General features: G+C 35.2%; 1 protein-coding gene across 1 annotated transcript in view; it reads right to left on the bottom strand.

Moving 5' to 3' along the window:
• Positions 1-9,906: 9,906 nt before the first annotated feature.
• LOC120630526 (sodium-dependent neutral amino acid transporter B(0)AT3) overlaps positions 9,907-21,432 on the bottom strand; it is a 30,176-nt gene continuing 18,650 nt past the window's right edge. Inside the window, exons 2-5 of the mRNA XM_039899777.1 lie at positions 13,982-14,653; positions 12,198-12,559; positions 11,080-11,343; positions 9,907-10,093 (exon numbers count right to left, since the gene is read on the bottom strand). Of these exons, the coding sequence (XP_039755711.1) occupies positions 9,907-10,093; positions 11,080-11,343; positions 12,198-12,559; positions 13,982-14,653 (1,485 nt within the window). The remainder of the gene's footprint in view (positions 10,094-11,079; positions 11,344-12,197; positions 12,560-13,981; positions 14,654-21,432) is intronic.

Here is a 21,432-nt window from a genome sequence, read left to right as displayed (position 1 = left end):
CTTTGGGTACCCAGAATAGGCAAGTCTGTAGACGCCTATTTGAGATGTGTTCACTTTTCGCTCGATAACCTTAAGTATATATTTACAGTGAGTGAATTGTTTTAATAATTCATTTTTTATTTGAAAGTGAATACTATGAAACATGTATTATCTAATTTTAATGAAGATCTGATCAATATTGTCGGAGATAAAGGACATAATTCTGCACAGATAACAGCGAGTCGCAAGGCATATGGGACTTTTTAAGTTATGGGTCCCATGCTAATATTATAAATGCGAAAGTTTTTGTGGATGGATGTATATATATGTATCAACTAAAATAATGACAACTTACTAACTCAGTATATCACGTAAAATAATAGTAGGTACTAGGTAGGTAGGTAGCCTCGATGATAATGATGTCATCACATCTATTCTAGCTTCTCGATTGACTCATACGCGGACGAAGTCGCGGGGGTCCGCTAGTAATATTATAAAGGACTTTTCAGAAGTTTTTTTCTTAAATTAAAATAGCAGACTTGGGTTCCAGTAGGTTAGCCAAAAAGAAACCCTCTTCCAATCATACCTATAGCTATTTTAAAATTCATACAAACTATTTTTTTTAATTTTTTTAATAATAATAATAATGCGGTACCTTAATTTTGAGTACCTGATTTAATTGTTATAGTAGGTACCTAATTTTTGTCGTTTACTTCGTTAAGTGAACATTAAAATAAATAATTATGCAAAAAAAATCTTGATTTTTATTTATTACCAACACCCCGCAAATTATTGGCACGTCTGTAGCCTATTCTCAGAATTCAAAAAATACATGAGCTGTTTAAGGGGGGGAGGGGGTAGAGTCAAATATCATCTAATCTTACGTTGGAGAGTTTTCTGATTATAACAAAAAAAAAAAACTATTTTGGTCCATTGGTCTTTTTACAATAAGTAACAATCCAACGCTTTTACGCAAGAAACCGTGAGATTGGGGGATGGGGGAGCGGGTTGAATAAAATCTCACGACATCAGGGGGGAGGGAGGGAAAGGAAATTTAAAAAAACACCACGTAATTTATGGACGCCCCCAAAGTAGTACCTACTACCTAGTAGATAATAATTCCAAGGTTTGTGACAGAGCTTTGCTTATTTCTGCCGTGACCAGCAGTGCTCTGTTCCGGTTTAATTACAGGCTTAACAGAAACAGAGAGGCATATTCAAGTAAGGTTGTGTGTTCCCGAGGGTATGTGAGGCGAAGGCGACGGCTGTCACTGCTGGAAGTACCGATTTGGCGGACAAGAAGAGGCACCTATGACTCGCGCACTCCGCATCCTCAATGCCATGTGAGTGAATTCAGGATCGCAATGTGTGGCATTTCTTACGGGAATAGATAATTAAACAGCTAGGGTATATTATAAGCATATTAAGCTTTGTTTTTTAAATCTACACTATCGCATTAGGTTCAAGTATTCTATCATGATAAGATATATAAAAACATAAATAAATAAATATTAATTAACGTGTCCTTGCGTGCGTTGTGAAGTATTGCTCTGCTTTTAGGCGACGGTTTTCTTTCCATTAGTTAGGCCATCCTGACGCCAATTATAACTTATATAAACTCATTATCTTTAAGGCTCATTATCTCGCTCAGTAAAGACGACTATTATTATTTATTAATCTACTCAAACTCATATTTAAGTATTTATGGTATATTAAGATATGTATTAGTATATTAACTTTTTATATTTATCAATAGTATTTTTTTTTATTTGTGTAGTCTGGTTTATGTATTAGTATGTAGATATTCGTATGTATGTACCCCACCTATTTGTTTTCTTTTTAGTTTTCCTAATCCTAAGGTTGCCTGGCAGAGATCGCTACTTAGCGATAAGGCCGCCTTTTGTATCCTGCTTCATGTGTTTGTTCTTTATTTTTTGTCTCGTTTTTCTGCGTGGTGTACAAATAAAGAGTATAAATAAATAAAAATATATATTTGTTCTCAGTTAAATAATAATAAACGTAAATATTACGTAGACAATTAACTTTTACTGCTAATACATAGACACATAACTAGCTGCCTTTTTACAGATAAAAGCTTAAATTTGTGACATACGAGCATACGAGATTTAATAAATACTATAGATCGTCGATGACACAAAAAGATCCTAGAGCGGGATCAAGATACTATCAAAAACCGCATTGACCTGACTGCGTTAGCAGAGAAAAAAACTCATGAATACTTGTTTAATTGTGTTAACCATCAGGTTGGTAGTTCGCTCACCAGGGTTACTGCGATTCATGGGGGCTCATTAATTCTATTAAATAAACATTTGAAATTTAAAAATCGAAGTGACATTTTGAGCCTGTCAAAATGTCAACAACAGCCAGGCTCACAATGCTGCTGCAATGCTTCACAGATAGTGAATTCCAAAATCAACGGTCCTGGGCCGCTTATTTCCAGCGCCTCCAAACGACACTTTTGATATCATCTGTCCACCTTGTTGGAGGCCGATTCCCTACATAAGACTTATGTCCAGCAGTAGACTTCAATCGGTTGATGTGATGATGATGATTGTGATGAAATTCGTCTCTTCGTAAATAAAAATTAATACAGGCTTTTTTTTGAACGTTTATTTACCATCAACACGCAATAGATTACACAAAACTTTTACATTACCACAAAAAACAACAAGTTTTTAGAAAGATATGTTTTAACCAGATAACATTCATAAGGGATATAATATTCATAGTATATAGTGATAGTATCATATTAGGTTTAGCAATTTTTAATTATTTATTGTCTACGTTTCGGAACAATTTACCTACTTAATATCTATAATATGTACATACATATATGAAGTAAGTTAGCTACAAAAATATATAATTAGATGAAACCAGCATTTGCAAACATTTCTTTGTAGTTTCTCAGAGAATATGAATGCACGGTGTAGGTGTCAAATTTTTTTTCACATATCATTAGGGAAGTGTGTGAATTTCTAACTCTTTGCGTTCAAATGCAGTATTAGAGTGCTTTACCTAATGTTTGCGATTGCGAAGTTCAAAACCGATCGGTTTAACCGATGTTCTAGCCATTTATCATTCAAAAAAGACGAACTTAATGTTATGGTAGGATAGATAATTAATTTGAATAAAAGTATTTTTCATGAAAACCTACCCTCTATGGTATGACTTCCATAGACCGCCAGATCCTATTTCATATGTTAAAAATATTGGCAGTTGTATCTTCTTTTGCTTTTCTTGGGTTTTAGGTGTGCAAAATCAGCACGTTGTACTTCGCCAATACAGTTATATCTTCTTTTTTGGGTTAATGGCTTTTTGTCATGCCTGCACGGCGCAATTCACTTTGCCAATCTCGAGTAGGTAGCTTGAAGAAAACACAATGAAGGATAATGAGTTTCTCTAGAGCCTCTATGTAGATTCGCAAAACATTAGCAGGACACCTTTTTTTTTTTTTTTTTAATATGACAGTTAAAACTGTCAGAAAAGTCACTGAATACGAATAGAGTGGGAATGTTAGCAAGGGACGCCCACTGTTTTGTTCATTGTGGTTAAGTATGCGGTGAATAGCACTACCCTCCACCACATTACTGAATACCAGTAGGTAGTTGTAATAGAGCAAACTAGGTTTGAGTACATAAGGCCTCTTCTAGACATATAGTAACTAGCGTGGCGTGGCTAGACGACATTGCGCAAACTAAAGTCAGCTGCCGCTATTTAATATACGTGCTCGTAAGAACCCATGCCATTAAAGAATAAATTTATAAAAGGAGGTCGCTAACCTACTGTCTCATTCACACATTCTCGTGCTGCACATACTTGGATATCTAGATGGCGCTGATTTTTTTTAATAGTTTATATTTATTAATGTTCAGTGCAAAATGGTAAAGGCAAGTAAACCTATACTAGGTGACCGTGCTTGATCTAATATTTAAATAGGTAGATAAGTCCTATTTATTTTATTAGATATAACACTTATGAATATAAGAGGCTTTTAAATGCACTAATATATAACGTCTTTAACACTTTAAGATTTGTGCATTCGGCATTGGTGTATTTTTTATTACAAACTACAGATAAAGTTTAGCAACAACAACAAATATTAAAGATACATGATTATAAAAGTCTAATAACTCCAAAAATTATCACTTTTGCGAAAATCAATTATTTAAATCATTTTTTTATAGTTTTGACGAACAGTGAAAACAAAATAAACTTGAAGAATTCATAAAAATAAAATACAGACTGCGGAATCCCATATCAGCTATTTATCTCAAAAACAAGTTGACACAAGAAATATATATAAAATTCATTATGAAAAACCAAATGTTATGTGAACTCAAATGAATGACTGGCACTGGACATAGATTTTTCTTTTAAAGCAAGTTAGCATAATTGACACAATTCGCAAAATATAACGTGCACAAATTATTATAAGTACGTTGGTATAACTGCTTATATTGGTTCTTATCCGGTTGCTCCCAAATCTCTAAACAACACTTAGGCCTTTGAATATTTTGGCTCCATCATTATCAATCGGCCCACTTTAGAGCACGGGCGAGATCAAAGCTACCTTATCCGGCTTCTATAACTCATTTCTTTTTTCTTCAAAATAGCAGCCACACAAAAATCAAAAAACAGAATCAATCAACAAATCAACAACTATAAAAGAGTAAAATTTCAAGGTGTCAAAATTAGGTTAAATAAAAAAACCAAAACGCTCTGGGTCTTGTAATTTCTATCATTATAACTAATAGCTTTTGTTCTACGACTTTTGAAAAGTCAATATTAATATATTTCATACAAAAAATAATAAATCATGTTATTTCTGTAAAGACTTACACTGTGAAAATAATACAAGTTATCAGCGAAACAGTCACCATAGTACATTGTGCCAAACAGCTGCGACCACGCACGATAGAGTCGTAGTTCGCGAACTTTTGACGATGTTACATTACAGAGTAATGAGGAATGAGTACACGTAGAGTATTTATGTAAAATATTGAATTTCAAGAATTTCAAAAAGTCGAAGAAAACAAAAACTTGTTAGTTTTATTGTAAACAATTACAGGCCAAGAGCTTTCTGGTATTTTTTATTAAATCAATAATTATTAATTATTATTAAAAGACAAAAAATCTTTGTCTCATTTTTATCGATAAATATTAGCTATTGAAGCTGATGGTGGTTATTTAGGAATTATAATCCAGGCAATACATACAAAATTGAAGTTTGAAAAAAAATTTTGTTGCCTTTAGAGATTTGTGCACAAACGAGTTAGCCCCCTAGAATTTAGAACTAAGATTACAAGTACTTAGTAGCTAAAGTTTAATAGCTACCGTTAAATCAACATAAGGACGCTAGGCAAATGGCAAACATGGGCCTTATTGTATAGAGCTCAAAAATATTAAAAAAAAACTCGTATGTTATAATTTATAATTCTTTGACGTTACTTATTAATTTTGATGTAGGTATTGTACGTTATATCTCCTTTTTTTACACAGTAAAATTAATTTTCATCTGATGTTCATAATACGCCAGAGCATTATAAAAATATAAAACAAATTCCACCATTACCACCATGCGTAACCAAAAAACACGAATTTTACAGGAGGTTTTAGTATGATAAATTAAATTCAATTTAATAATTTAACATAACATATAAAAATACATCAATTTAAAAGCGCTTTTATCTGCAATTTAAAAAAATCTTCAAAAAGTATAATTTTTTTACTGTTCCTTTAAGTCGGTGGTAACTGGCTCGATGTATAAGTTTACATCTATCTACCTAATATAATCATAAGATACAGGATTATTAAATACGAGTACTTGTAGATAGATAGAGTTCCAATCTCTATGTTTAACAATTTAATATTGAAATCTATATAGGTAATATCTTTTAAAATATATAAAGAATACCAAAAATACAATATAAAAAATGTAAAAGGTCCACCTATCATAAACAACCCTATAGATAGGTAATGCAATTTAAATTTAAAATAAGTATAAAACAAACAAAGTTAATAATATTAAATTAAAGCCTCAAGGTTTTTTTTAATTTTAAAACTACTTAGGTACCTCAACATAAGGATAATGAAAACAATGTTTAATGAAATATAATCTGTAAATAGATTTAATTTTCGTAATGTTAAAATAGTAAAACAATTAATAAGATCCAGTAGGTACCTAAAATTGTCATGTAAAACATAGTTAGTGTTAATATAGTTAGTTTTAAAATTCTATAACAATCTATTATCGTATGTAAGAGATTAATTTAATTTTACGTTGGTACAAACGCATCTCTTGTAGCTATACCTTAAATATTCACGTGTTTATCTAAATTTAAACATTTACTTAAATAAAGTATTTTTTGAAATACAGGTAATACTTAAATAAATATTAGGTAATATTTATTTTCCAGGTTTTAAAAAATTTGGAAACCTCAAGATTCTATAGTTAAACACCAAAAGATTTCGACTTTAGTACCTACTAAAAACCACCACCAAATAAGAATACCACTAAATAAGAATTCAAATTATTATTGTCTTTATTTTTTCTTTCTTGTCTTTCAAAACCTTGAAATAAATGTTATAAAATAGAATAGGTATATAATATTTTTTTAAATAACCTCCTAATAAATTAAACTATCAACAAATAGGGAATAAAATATACCAATATAAAAAGTTATATTATCTTATTATTGTCTTTAAGTAATTATGTTACTACGTACTAGAGACGACGACGTGATTGTGCTACGCTTTGTGGTCTAGTAGGCCGCAAGTTAAAAGCTTATCAGAGACTTAGACGCCTGCTGTGTTCATATTAAAAGTGACGTATCTCGAATACGTCACCTGTACTTCCTGTGTATTAAATTCTTGTATGAATCATTCAAAAAATACATATTCAAACACCCAACCAATGCCCGTCTTGAATCTGACGAAGCTTCTAGCTAGATAATGTCCATAAGAAATAAAGCCGTTTGTTATTCGTAATTCATGAGAATTTCGAAACATTATATATTATATATTCGCTTTAAAGTTGTCCGATTATTATCCGTATAGTCCGTATTAGTCCGTATTTCCGATTTTACCTGGAAAATAATACTATATTTTGAATAGGCAAGCTGATTTTTAAAAAGCTCTTCAGCATGTGAGTAGGTATTTAATTTACATTAAGAAAAAACGTGAACAAAAACTTTACTTTACCTACTAAGTCGCGTAAAGCGTTACATTTACGTTGACTACGTAAGAATTTAAGTTTTTATTATTATTATTTGTTGTTTTATTAATAAATATACATTTTAACATTGTTTGCTGAAGACCGACGATACACTGTGTACAAAAAGTATTATAAACCATGTAAACCACGAAAAAAAAAACATGTTTTGAAATCGGAAATTGTTATTACGAACATAAATATATGAAGTAAACAAAGGAAAGCTTATCTCTATATGAGATCGCTTCTCGCCACCCCAGGATGTGTAGAGTAAGATGATTTTATAATGGACACGGACGGGCTACTAGCCATATTATTGTCACCTCGGTGACCACCGTAGTGCGCATAGATAACGTCAAAAATGTCTGCTCCAGTAAGTAGTACATCATTGTTCAATTATTATTGTCATTTTTTATTACGCAAGGCAATTATTTATCTTGATAGATACACTAGGCAATTCCAAGATTATTATTTTATTGTCATAGGCGAAAAGAGGTATCATATTCTATTTACTGTGATAACTACCAATGATATTGTGAACAATGTAAAAAGAGGCAGATTTTCGGCTAAAAAAAAGGTCAATTTCTGTGCTCTAGGAAAGTCTATGAGCACAACCCTGTGTTTTATTTATATTCATTGCATCATAAAATTAGAAAGCTCAGGTTGGCTAATTAGCTAAGTTGTTACGCGCCAAATTTAAATCTTATCCATCTTTCTCTTTTTACCTATATCATCAAATCATTATCGACTATTAATGGAAAATGGTACTTAACAATTAATAATTATGTACTAGGTATATGAACAATATAATTTTACTTTAGGTTATAGGTAACAACAAATATATACTGCTATGACAATAAATATACAAAGATTCAACAGAGTAATATAAACGGCAGGATATGACGACTGGAGTATAATTGTTATGATAACCATATGACGATGAATTCAAAATTAAAGGAAGCCGAGTCTAAGAATTAGTAATTTCGTCTATCATTAGTTTGAAAATTATTCCATCTTAAAAAAAAAACAAAACGTAATATTTTTTCGTAGCTTTTTATAGCGGTCAATAATTGACGGACCACAGAGCAGAGAACCAAAGAGATGGCAATTGGGAAACCATCGCCTTTAAACAGGCAACACTAAGGAGGGCAAGCCGCCCTGGTGCCATTAGTCTGAGGCGTACCGCGTGGATGGCGGGTGCAGTGCAGTTTACTAGGCTGCATGAAATTAGTAATTCATTTAAGGGTAATTATATCGAATATAAAGTATATCATTTTATAACAAATTACCAGATGAAATCCATGACATGTCTCTCAATAAGTTCAAAGTTTATATAAAACGTAAGCTTATAGAAAAATCCTATTATAATATTAAGGATGACATGTATGATAAAAAAGCTAGGGTGGGAATGGCACTAACTTCATAGCCAAATATTAACTTGTCTATGAGATTACAAAACCTGGCTAAGTTTGTTGTGGGCTCTTCTTAGACCAGAGCGCGTTTGGAACCCTCCTAGCTTTAGTTTTAAGTTAACGAATGCAGTTATCACCATCACTAACATAAGTGTTAAAATGTTAAATGTATGAACGCTTCATAAGTGCCTATGATAAAGGTCTACATGAATAAAACATTTTTGAATTTAGAATTTTAACGACGCGAGCAGACCTTTGTCTGGTATATCACGCGGGCTAGTGCTATTACTAATTCTCAGGCAGCTCTATTGAAAATATTGTTTAATAGCATACTAAGGTATATAATGGCTTTTGTATAAAATCGATTTTATCTTTATTTATTACTATGATTATAATTTTTAGACATCAATAAATCACCACCTTCAAGGTTGAGGTTTTACAATATAATTTTTTTGAGAAAAGTTATTTTTAAGGCATTTTCAATATGCGTTTAATAGATCAGATATGAATGAGTTTCTATCATAAGAGATATGTGGATAGGTTTCTAATTCAATTATTTATAGGGTTAATCATTTTGGTTTAAAAGTTGCAAACTTGGAATGGTGAAATCATCTTTATTATGTAACATATTTCGTATCGGTTCTATCGGTTTTTAGGAATCATGTTTTGGTAAATTGAAATACATCATCATGGTCTACCTTATAAGAAGTTGAGTTTTAAAGTTTTGTTTTGTTTGATGCCAAAATAATTAGCCCCATTTTTGGTTGAAATCCTTTCAGTTCTTATGTCAGGAAAGTTTTCAGAGATATGTGGTTGTTTCATTAATTTGATATGTCAGTACGAATACAAAGAAAACACCTATTGATTGTATACCTTATCGGTATACCTACATTAAGGTAGGAATGTTTTATGTCTATGTTTCAAGCCATTGATTTAAAAAGTATATGATTTAGAAAGTTCAAAGACTCATTTGTATAGGCATGACTCCTGAGTGCCAAGTGTGAGATTTTTTACTTAGTAGCGCCATCTAGTTATTATACTGGAAAACTGTACTGTCACTAGATGGCGCTCTTTCGATTAGATATAAATTAAAGTTAACTTTTACGAGGTGAGTAAGGTCGCTCATTTCATAATAACATTTTAAATTATGGCGAGGGCGTAATAACAACTTTATTCGTTGATATTGATCATAGACAAACTCAAATAAGGAGTTAAATTTATATAAAAGTATTATAACCTGGCCTACCTCATTGCGGTATACTAATCTGGTACTTTCTGGCAGGGTCTACTCTTCATCGTCAGTCTCACAGCAGCCAGGCCAGCAGCAACCCTCGGATCCATCAGGTCTGGTGCAGAACAGCAAGGTTTCAATCCTGGAGACGGGCCTAGGCTCGATCCCGTGGAAGTCACGAAGGTCGTCCGCGGGGAACCAAGCACGTTCCTCGTCATCAATAATGGGTACACCGAAGTATCTGGAAGACAGTTTCTGTACATAGTATGAAAAAGAGTCGCTCCTGTCATTTGTACGCTTAGATCTTAAAACTACGCAATAGATTTTAATGCAGTTTTCAGTTTTTATCTATTGAGATAGATTGTTTCGAGAGGAAAGTTAATATGCAGTATGCATCATATTAAGTAGAGAAAAGCCAAGATATTCATAGATATGTGATGTAATATCCTGTCTCCATAATCATTATATTTATCATCATCATCAGTTCAAACTATTGAGTCCACTGCTGGATATCGGTCTTCTGTAGGGTTCAAAAATCCACGGTCCTGGCCACGGTTGCTTGGGAGCCGCACCCAAGCAACCCGCTTGATTTCGTCTGTCCACCTCGTTTTGGGGCGACCTGACTTTACCGGTATCCAGGGGTTTACCGGTGAAAGCGTGATTTCAAATGCGAAGAAGGATTTATTGATCTGTCAATTAACTCTTTAATACAAGTGTGCCAGGTAATGCAGTTACAAGTGAAGCCCATAAAGAGATTGTAATGACAAAATTCTCTTGAGCTAGTCTCCCAAGAAGACTTTTGGAAGCAAATCTGGTTGTGAGATTGTGCGTTTTAACACGCAACGGTTTCTATTTACTCAGCTGTCTCAGATTTACTTTGTGTAGTCTACAAACGCTGCGTTTTCCGATGCTACGAGTATACCCGGCTCTGGAAGTTTGGAACTTTATGCCAATAACGTGCTTCAGCTATTACCACTTCTATGGATCTCCTCATTTCTGATGTGATGACGTACCTATCTGAAGCTAAAGGTAAAGTTTCATTGAAAACCAAAATTTTGCGACTTATCTATCTGCTATTTATTTGATTCTTCTATATTATATCTTTGAGTTACATTTCCGTGAATTTTCTCACAAAAAATCGAAAATCGACCGATTACCGGCCCACTATAAGTGAAGTCGAGCTCCTACCTATTGGGCTATTACCGTTTCTATAACGCATAATCTTACCTGCAAATTGCTAATCCAGGAATCCACAGCACTGAAGCTAGTACCAACAGAAGCACTAATAGTACCGCCCATACCGGCCAGGGCTTCTTGATTGTATCACCTTCTGAGCTGATCCAGGCCTCATAGCTGGAACCTTCCGTAGCCAGCTCCACGAACGAAGACACCAGGATCGACAGCATGGCCAATGGTGAGAGGTACTTCCAGCAGATCAACCAGTAAATGCCGGGTCGCTGACCGGTCATGAGTTCTATGTCGTCGGCAAATCTAATGACGAAAAAACGTAGGTTATGTAAAAAAGGTACTTAAAAAAGTTACTGGTGCATATTACTATTGCAAAACGTTATCGTTTAAAATAAGCTTTCTAAAATTGCAACCCAAATAATGGTGAGTCCATAGTTATATCATCCGGACTCAGTTTGCCAGCTGTATTAGATACATAAAATTCAATTGATAACATTTTACGTATAGCTTTACGGCGCTTAAACGACTCGGTAATTCAGTTGCTTACAATGAAACATGGTTTACGCTTATTGAGTGTCGCAGTAGAGTTTTATATTGCGATTTTGTAATACAAATCATATTAGTTAATGGTATATGCAGAGGGCCTTGACCCGTATAGGGGTCCATATTGAAATATGATTATGTATTATTTTTATTAGTATTTTTACCTACACTTATCGAAATTATCAATTTTATAAATTGAAAATGCGGCAATCACGGCCTGCGCGCTTTATCCAATTAAGCTACGGCTCTCCTACCGTCGATGCCGAAATTATGCCGACTGTAGCCTCATCTAAACGAATTACAGTTTCAGTTTCAGGAAACGTTGCAGTTTCGATGTACTTCTTCAAAGGTCCGTATTACAATGGAGGACGTTTGAAACAAGAGATGACACATTGCTTTTCTTTTTATAATATTTATAATTTTTATTAGTGTTTTTACCTACACTTGGAGGAATTATCAATTTTATAAATTGAGAATGCATATGAAAATTTTCTGCACCGACAGGATTTGAACGATCTCTACCAGCAGGCGAGATCGTAGTCTAGGGCTAACTTGTAATGGAAAAAAGACCTACAAATTTAGTAATAAAAGAATCGGTACAATGTGGCACTCACCTCTTCACACCATAGACGTAAGCGATGCCAATGCACTCGAAGAAAGCTATGATCAGCAACGGAAAGTTTCCACTGTACATGTCGAAGAGCAGGAAAATATAGCTCCCAGCGCCGTGGGCGAATCCCATGGATAATAGACAGCACATCAGGCATAATCCCCCAGTGAGGTACTCCTTGCGAAGGTTTGGGAACAGCTTCATATCCACGATGGATGTGACCACGCCCTCCAGGGTTCCGAATTGTGAGTCGATGCCAAGCGTGAACAGCATGAGGAAGAATAGGACGGACCAGAACTGCGCGCCGGGGAACTGGTTGATGGCTTCGGTGAATATTATGAACGCTAAGCCGGTTCCTGATGCAGTCTGTGAAACAATATCAATTTTATTTAAAACAAAGTCAATGTCCCCAATGCACGTTCTCACTAAATCTAGGAATCACCTTAATCGAATGCCTAATGATTAACGCGATGTTTTTTTTATTTCTCTACAAATAAGCTCTTGGCTGCAATCTCACTTGATGGAAAGTGATGATGCAGTTTAAAATGGCAGCGGGCTAACCTGTTAGGGATTATGGTAGTCATACCCCAAAACAGTTTCAACGAGCATCGCCCCAGAATACTAAATCGCTTAGCAGCACGTCTATTGTCGGTAGGGTGGTAACTAGGCACGGCCAAAGCCTTCTACCAGACTAGATCAGAGAAAATTCAGAAATTATAAATTTCCACATTCCCTGCCAGGGATCGAACCCGGGACCTCCTACTTAAATGCACAGCGCTCACCGTTGGGCCAGGGAGGTCGTCAAAAGGAAGTCTATAAAAAAAAAATCTAACTCTTAGGTGAAAACTATTGTCAAACGTAGATGTATGCCTAGATCCTTAGATTAGGCGTAACTTATATAGGAATTGCCTTGTTCGTCGTTGGTGAAAACAGGTATAACTTTCTAAGTTATGTGCGTTTTATAGCTATTAAAATATCACTTGCATCAACGGTAAAGCAAAACATCAAAAGGAAACCTGCCTGAGAGACCCCATAAAGTTCACAAGGGCGTGTGAAGTCTAGGTACCGATCCGTACTTGGCTATCGCAGCGTGGTGAACTACGACCTATAGGTAACCCTTCTCTTGTTAGACAAGACCCGTGCCCTGCAAAGGGCGGGTAATGGGTTGATATGATGATGAAACGCAAAGTCATAATTAAAAATAGCTTTATTCAAGTAGGCCCGGCCCACAGATGGAACTTTTGATTCGTAAATCACATGAAAAATGTATTTCATGTCCCAATTTCATGGTCCCAATGGCCCCCTTCTAGATGACAAGACCTGGATAGGTCTGTAGTTTTGAGTAGTAGCTAAGTAACGTATTTTTTAAGCAAAATTTCCTCTCAAATTCATGTTTTCAAATAGATTATAGCATCTACTTTTTGTTAATTCCTGATAACTTAACTTTCTTTTAGTTAATAAATGGTTAAAAACGCTTAGTCCTTGCATGCTCTGCTATGTATTGCACTGTTTATAGACGCTTATCTGCTTGGTCTGAGAATTGTTAATGTAAAAAAACAACTAGTTGAAACATTTTGGGTATTTTTTTTTAAGTTGAGGACTTCCTTGGGTCTTATAGCATCAGCACAATGGTACAATATTGCATTGTCACCGAACTAACTTGAGAAAGGGATACCTACCAAATTGTCAAAAACCCAGATGGTGTAAAAAAATACGTTAAGTAACAGAAATTGCTAGGATAAGTTAGACGGAAAAAAACCTTGCTTGGCACCGTAATATTATACTCACATTATCTAGTTCCTTCTGCAAATCACATTCCGGCAAAGTCGGCATCACCACCGTAGTAAAGTTTCCATTGAAATCCACCGTCATATTTTGCCCCGCCTCTGGGAACACCATGGATCTGTATCCGGAACCAAAAACCTCTAAGAGTGTCGCATTCCTCAAATCAAGGCACTTCTCATAAACCATAGTGGCTTTAAAACCAATAATCGAGAACACAACTATACCAGCGAACATCGATGTCAGACAGTTTGTCATGGAGACCATAATTGCATCCCTGTAACAGTTATTGTCGACGGGGTTGTATGAACTGAATGCTATGAGTCCTCCGAAGGCGAGGCCTAAGGAAAAGAAGATCTGAGTGCCAGCTTCTAGCCAAACAACAGGGTCTAAGATCTTATGCCACTTCGGGGTGAACAGATGGATCAGTCCGTCACCCATTCCTTTCAAGGTTATCCCTCTGAAGAAAAATATCACCAGTACAATGTAAGGGAACGTGGCGGTTACGTAGACGACTTTGCCGGAGGACGCTATGCCTTTAATCATGCACATGTAGACGAGAATCCAGGCGACGACGAGTGCAATAGCTATCTTGTAGTTGAAGGTCTCAGGGTAGTTGATGTCTTCGGATATTTGAAGTGTAGTCCGGTACCAGAAGTACTGTGTTGGGCTGCTTACCTGAAAATAAAGATATTTTTAGATAGATATAGTCCGACTTCGGTTTCCCAATTGAATTATTCGCATAAGGTATAAGAACTGCCAATAAATTCACATTGGTGGGAGAATAGGCATTTGGGGATTACGTGAAAAGTATAATTAAACTAATTACAGAAAAATTCAATACCCCCAAAATTCTTCCAGGAATCTCACCAACGGTCAGTGGCTTGCACAGGAATTCGGCCTAGTCCAAGGTAGGCCTAAAGAAGTGAAATGGAGAAGTGAAGTGGTTGCCTTGGGGATTACGTCAAAAGTCAACTTAGCTACCAAACAGAAAAATCCAATACCCCAAAATACTTCTAGAAATCGTGGGATCGTCACGCGTCGGTGACCATGCTAACCACTGACCAACGATAGATTTTAAACACCTTTATCATAAACTCCAATATTAAAGTCTTTATGTGTTAAAATAAGTCGTATTTTAATAACTAATAGCAAAATCCTCCTCCGTTACCAGTTATATGAAACTGTTCGGGTAGGCAGCGCTTTTGTGGATTTATGGAGTGCACGCCACTGCTTCTGGTCATCAGAGCGGTAGCTGGGGGCTTATATTCCCTTGCCTCGGGGATTACGTCAAAAGTAAACTTAGCAATTAAACAGAAAAATCCCATACCCAAAAACTCTTCTAGAAATCGTACCCAGGGCCTCGCCACCCATCGATAACCATTCTAACCACTGGCCAACGATGGATTTAAAAGACATTTATCATAAATTCCAATATTAAAGTCTTTAAGAGCGATGTGTTACGATAAGTCGTATTTTAATAACTTATCGGCAGTAGAAGTGTTTTTTATTTCAATTGAAAAGCTTTTTTAAAAGTATTTATACTGAAAAAAAAAAATAATCGACACTTAAAATTGCTATCTTGCGTAACCATCGTATAAAACTGACGATCGGTGAATAATATGGTCGCATGACGTCATCACCGACCGCACTTCCCAAAGTACTTTCTTTATTATATGATTGTGTGAGAAACGTGACCGAGCCACTTCACCCTCGCTTTTATAAATACCCTTGTTATTGAAATTTGGAGATTGAAAAAATCTTTTTTGATTTCCATCGTAAAAGCAGAATATTTGTCGTTAATTGAATGCCCTATTGGCCACATGACTTTTTCATTATTATTTAACAGACAGACAGGGTAAAGTCAAATAAAGCCAAAGTCAAATATTTCTTTATTCAAATAGCCACATAGATAGCCACTTTTGATGAACATTACAAGTAAAATATGACATAGAAGTGAGCTGATGGCGATAACTAAATTCGTCAACTAAAAACTAAACTGGCCGGTTTTTTTTTGTTATCACCATAAGTGCAGTATAAATAAGCCTATGACAGATGATGATGATAAGTTTTAGTTTCTTCTTTTTAAATTTCTATGTTCGAACGCTAGGTATAATTATAACTTTTGTGCACATTTTTATCAACTTTTAATTCAAAGAGCGCATTGTTTAATATGTTACATTTCGTGTCTTTTGTTAATCTCATCTTGGTAACAATATCTGTTTTGGCTAAATCCAAAATGGCCATTGTTCTTTCATATTTTTTAATTTGCATATATGGCTCTAGTAGGTAGCTTAGACTCGCACATAGAAAATAGTAGTTTTATTATTTCCAAGTTTGTTGCTTTAACACATTAAACACAAACCTTATAAGATATGCTTCTTTTCTGTAAAGTTTGTCGACCTCCTTGGCACAAGAGCAGTGGCGTGCATTACATACAAGCACATAAGCACTGCATACCCAAATGATTTTATATAGCTCGTATTGAAGGGGAATGTTTCTATTTTATGCTATACTAGCTGTTGCCCGCAACTTCGTCTGCGTTTGATTTTGATGTGGCATTCAATTTAGTTGTAGTTCTAAAAAAAAATTTAGTATTCAGTATACTACTGAGAAGTTCTGACCTGTATCGCTAACCACATTCATCAAATCTACACAAAGTTCGGGCAAAATTAAACACATATTATAACCTCTATAATACAAAAATAATTATTTAAATCGGTTATAATTTGTCGGAGTTATGGTGTTAATCGTCTAACACTTTCATCCCCTTTCCCAAAGGAACCGAGCTTAATGTCGGGATACAATACAAAGTTACCTTTATTACTTCTAACACTTCCAGGAATATGTGTACAAAGTTTCATGAGGATCTGTTAAGTAGTTTTTGCGTGAAAACAAACAAACTTACATTGACATTTCTAATATTAGTAGGGATATCTGCTTTATGCATACCCTGGCCGAAGAACCTGTGCACGCCACTGCACAGGGGTAACATTGTCGTTAAACAACTGCGAGGTCTGGAGTTCTATCCCTGGCAGCAGGGCTAGCACAGTCAGGAGACAAAAATTATAACCCCCGATTATATCCCTTGACAGGGGAAATAAAATTAACGTGTCCACCTGCTAAAGCATGGGAACATGGAATAGAAGAAGTTTACCACCTTTTTTTTATTACACATATATTATTTGGATATTATTTCAACTCGTGCGCCAGAGTTGTGAGAGTAGATACATTTTTATCCTTTCCCCGGAGTGGTGCTTGTTTCCTGGGGCTTCCTTTCTCCCAGGGCTTAATTCCTGGCCAGTTTCCTACCAACACAGACGTCTTGCCAAATGATTTAGCGTACGATGTCGTGTAGAAATCGCGATTAGCCGTATGAGTTAAATATAATTTATTAATAATTATAAGGGCTATTACAGGTAAGATTTCTATCATCTTAGTCCCTATGATCAGCGTGCACTTCATGCACAAAATGTACTGCATACATTTTGTATTACTCATAAAGGGGAAGGATTTTTCCATTTTATGCCATTTTCCTTCTTTATGCATAACCTGGACAGAAACCCTGTGCACGCTACTGCCTATGATAACTCACAACTATTAGTATTAGTAAAAGAATTGCTTTCTCGTAATCGAGGAGTCGTTTTCGAGTATTGAAATACTTAGGCGTCGGAGTAAAATGGATTTTACGTACATTAAACTAAAGCTCAAATTTGCCTACAATTCTTTACCTCGGGCTTTTGAAAGAACGTTTGTAAAACAAAAATCAGAAGTTCAGGCTTTGCAACTCGTAACATGAGTTTTATTAGGTCCATTTTAGTTTGAGATTGCAGACAAGATTGCAGTCAAAGGCTAAGTTATATATGAGGGCCCGTACATACATAAAAAAAGAAATAAGTTATCAAGTAGAAAAAAGGGGTTTTCATTTAGTTACAACTTTACTTACTTTTTTATTTAGTCTCCTTTTCCTTTTACTACATTTATATACAGCCTGGTCAATAAAACCCGTAGGACCTACATAAGTAAAACAATATTATGATTACTTTGCTAGAAATAGGACTATCACGGCAAACAATTTTAGCCCTTCTTATAAGGTGCATGGAATTTATAATTGAATGACATCGGTATCCTACGCCTACGCTACAAGACTGTATACGTGCTGCAGATAAATGAAGATACCAGGAATTCCGTAAAATCACTAGAGGCACGCAACGAAGAAGAAAAGATAAATTAACCATCGTCACAATAAGCCCATTACAGTCCACTGCTGGACTACACATCTCTCCCGACGGAGAGTTTGCGCGTACATGCTTCGGTCGTCACCACACTGGGCTGACGGGTTGGTGATCGCAGTAGGTGGTAGTAGTAGCACGAAGGACGCTGCTGCCCGTTTTTTGATATATTCCCTCAGTTGGCTCACCCTCCTTCCCCACCCGTGGGTACGTTACCCGGAAGGAAGGTGACCACTGTATTCTGATCTGACCTCACCACATGGTACCGTGTGAATAAAGAATACTCACTATCACATACTACAAATCACTAAAATTATTGTAACATGTTGAATGTATGAACGCTTCATAAGTGCTTGTAATAAGGTTTACATGAATAAAACATTTTTGAATTAGAATTTGAATAGTTTAAGTTAAGAGTGGAAAAAATAGAAGTTAGTTGAGAAATGGGAGGGTTCTAGAATCCTCTATAATGTCAGTCTGTCATGTCATGTGTCATGTCTGCCTTACAAGTGAAACATTTTTAGTAGTAGTAGAGCTTATTGTGACAGAGCTCGTCTGGGTAAGTACTACCGCCATGCTTAAGCAATGGTTCTGCACTTACCATTAGGTGACCATATGCCTGGTCCGTCAATTATTACTATTAAAAAAAAAAGATCGCAAATCATAGAAACACTCAACGATTAACACATTTAGTCATTACCTTATTTGTTGTTACGGGCACAAAGGTAATTAGGTTAGAAGTCTTTGCCCCACCCACCTCCTTCCATAGCCTTCGTGGTTATTGTTCATAGCTACTCAAAGAACCTTTTATTATTTCGAACACGCGTAAATAGATCAGTGAACTTTTTATACGTTACGGTTTTTAGAGTAAAAAAGATGTAAATGAGTAGATGCATAATAATTAATTATTTATTGATACGATAAGTGAACTCGGGAGTTTCAACCATTTTGTACCAGTAAGTATTATTTTTTAAACAACAAGAGAGGGTATTTCGGTTTTTTTTTATTTATCAAATTTAAATAAAATTTATCATATTCGATTACACAGTTTGGTTTCTAACCAAAATAACTTTTGTGTATTTTTTTACTAATATTAATAGATTAAGAGATCACTGTGTACTTGTACTGATGTAATCTACACATCAAAAGTGCCACCTATGGGCCTACTTGAATAAAGATATTTTTGACTTTGACTTTGAGTTATATACTGTCTAAAATATATTCAAACTCTTTTATTTCAAGTAGGCTTACTCTATAAGCTTTTTTTAAACGTCAAGTCTGTCTTTTTTAATGACTCTACTAGTGGTTCTAAGGGTAATTTCTACCGAGAAGAAGCCGGCAAGAAAATCAGAAGTAGCTATTTTCCCGAAAAGAAATTTTCAACAAAGTGTATTTGATTGATTGATTTAGTTGAATTTTAACTTAAGTTAAGATATATTACTAACAAGGGTATGGACCATGTCGGAAATGAAAATTTTATTATTATAATCACTAGGAAATTAGTAAACTACCTGACATCCTAGTTTCCCTGCGACATATACATAACACACTATACTACTGCTCGTAGCAGCCTACGCTCCGCCTACGCGCCTACGAATTTGCTACGTATTCATGTCCCGGCTGGAATGGTGACTGAAACTTGAAAGGATTACGTGATGCGATATTATTAATGTTTCTAACTCATATAGACTTGACTTCAATTTGAAATGGAGATACATTATACACTGGATTGTCATATTGGCTTCTTATTACACCGAAAAAACCCTGAGTTCGAGCGTGTTTGGTGAAAACCGGAATTTCACATCGATGAGCTTGTATGCCATAGTTTTCCAAATACGTTTACATCATGGGTTTCATCGCGGAGCGCGTCTCTTATAAATATGCCACAGTAAAGCATTTTGTGTCGAAAATAATGTGAATTCAATCGTCAGTGCTAGTCATGAAATATTAATCCCTACAAAAACGAATCAGTTTATTATCAAGAATATCTTATACATAATATTATTTGGTAGGATAGTTTTGGAGGTATCGAAATTTATATTACAGCACGTGCGAGAGGGGTCTATGAGTTTGACGGCCGACTGGCGCAGTGGGCAGCGAACCTGTTTTCTGAGTCGTGGCCGTGGGTTCGATTCCCACAACTGGAAAATATTTGTGTGATGAACATGAATGTTTTCCAGTGTCTAGGTGTTTATCTGTATATTATAATTATTTCTGTGTATATAATTCATAAAAATTTTCATCAGGCATCGTGTACCCATAACACAAGCTACGCCTACTTTGGGGCTAGATGGCGATGTGTGTAATGTCGTAGTATATTGATTATTTATTATTATTTTATTTATTATTTATGATTAAGGTATCTGTGTGGCCAATATATCAAATAGATCTTAAATAAAAGCAGCTGAAACCGCGATAAACAAGAAGTCCTTCATCACATAAACCGATAGACGTCCACAACTGGACATAGGTCTTTTGTAGGGAGTTCCAAGTTCCACGGTTCTGAGCCGCATGGATCAGCGGCTACCTGCGACGCGCTTAATGTCGTCTGTCCACCTCGTTGGGGGCCGACCAACGCTGCGCTTACCAGTTCGGGGCTGCCATTCCAAGAAGTTCTTACTAATATTATAAATGTCAAAGTATTTTTGTTTGTTTTTCCCGCCCTCACTACAGCAACTAGCAACCGATTAATTTTATTTTTGGCATAGAGTTAATTTATAAGACCGGGAATAACATAGGCTACTTTTCATCCCGGGAAACACACGGTTCTCACGGGATTTATAAAAACCGTAGTAAACGCAGACGAAGTACGTGCGCAACAGCGGGTAGTATATAAAAACGAAAAGTTTCTTCTAAAAGAAGGAACAAACAGAACCTGAATATTATTACCTACTTCACTTTGGCGAACAAAAGTTTTACTCGAAAAATGTAAAAGTGGAGTATGAAATTGGCACAGAAGATGGAGTGCCTTTGCCATAGAGTAAAAAAAAGGATAGATGGGTAACGTCACCAAGTAAAAAAGCCATCAAAGTTGGTGGGAACAAGTAGGTACCTATAAAAAGTTTTGAATGAATGAATTTATTAAAAACAAAGATATTGTATAGACTTATATTTAAGCAAAATTTACTATCTGTTAAAATTTGTGAAGAATAATAGTTAAAAAAAAATTAACCTCTTTTAGGATCACTCAGAACATTAAGGAATAATACATTAATCTATCATCAG

The sequence above is a fragment of the Pararge aegeria genome, chromosome 16 (assembly GCF_905163445.1).
Source record: "Pararge aegeria chromosome 16, ilParAegt1.1, whole genome shotgun sequence".
Taxonomy (NCBI): Eukaryota; Metazoa; Arthropoda; class Insecta; order Lepidoptera; family Nymphalidae; genus Pararge; species Pararge aegeria.
Note: the sequence above shows the minus strand (reverse complement) of the source record. Positions and strands in the feature narration are given on the sequence as shown.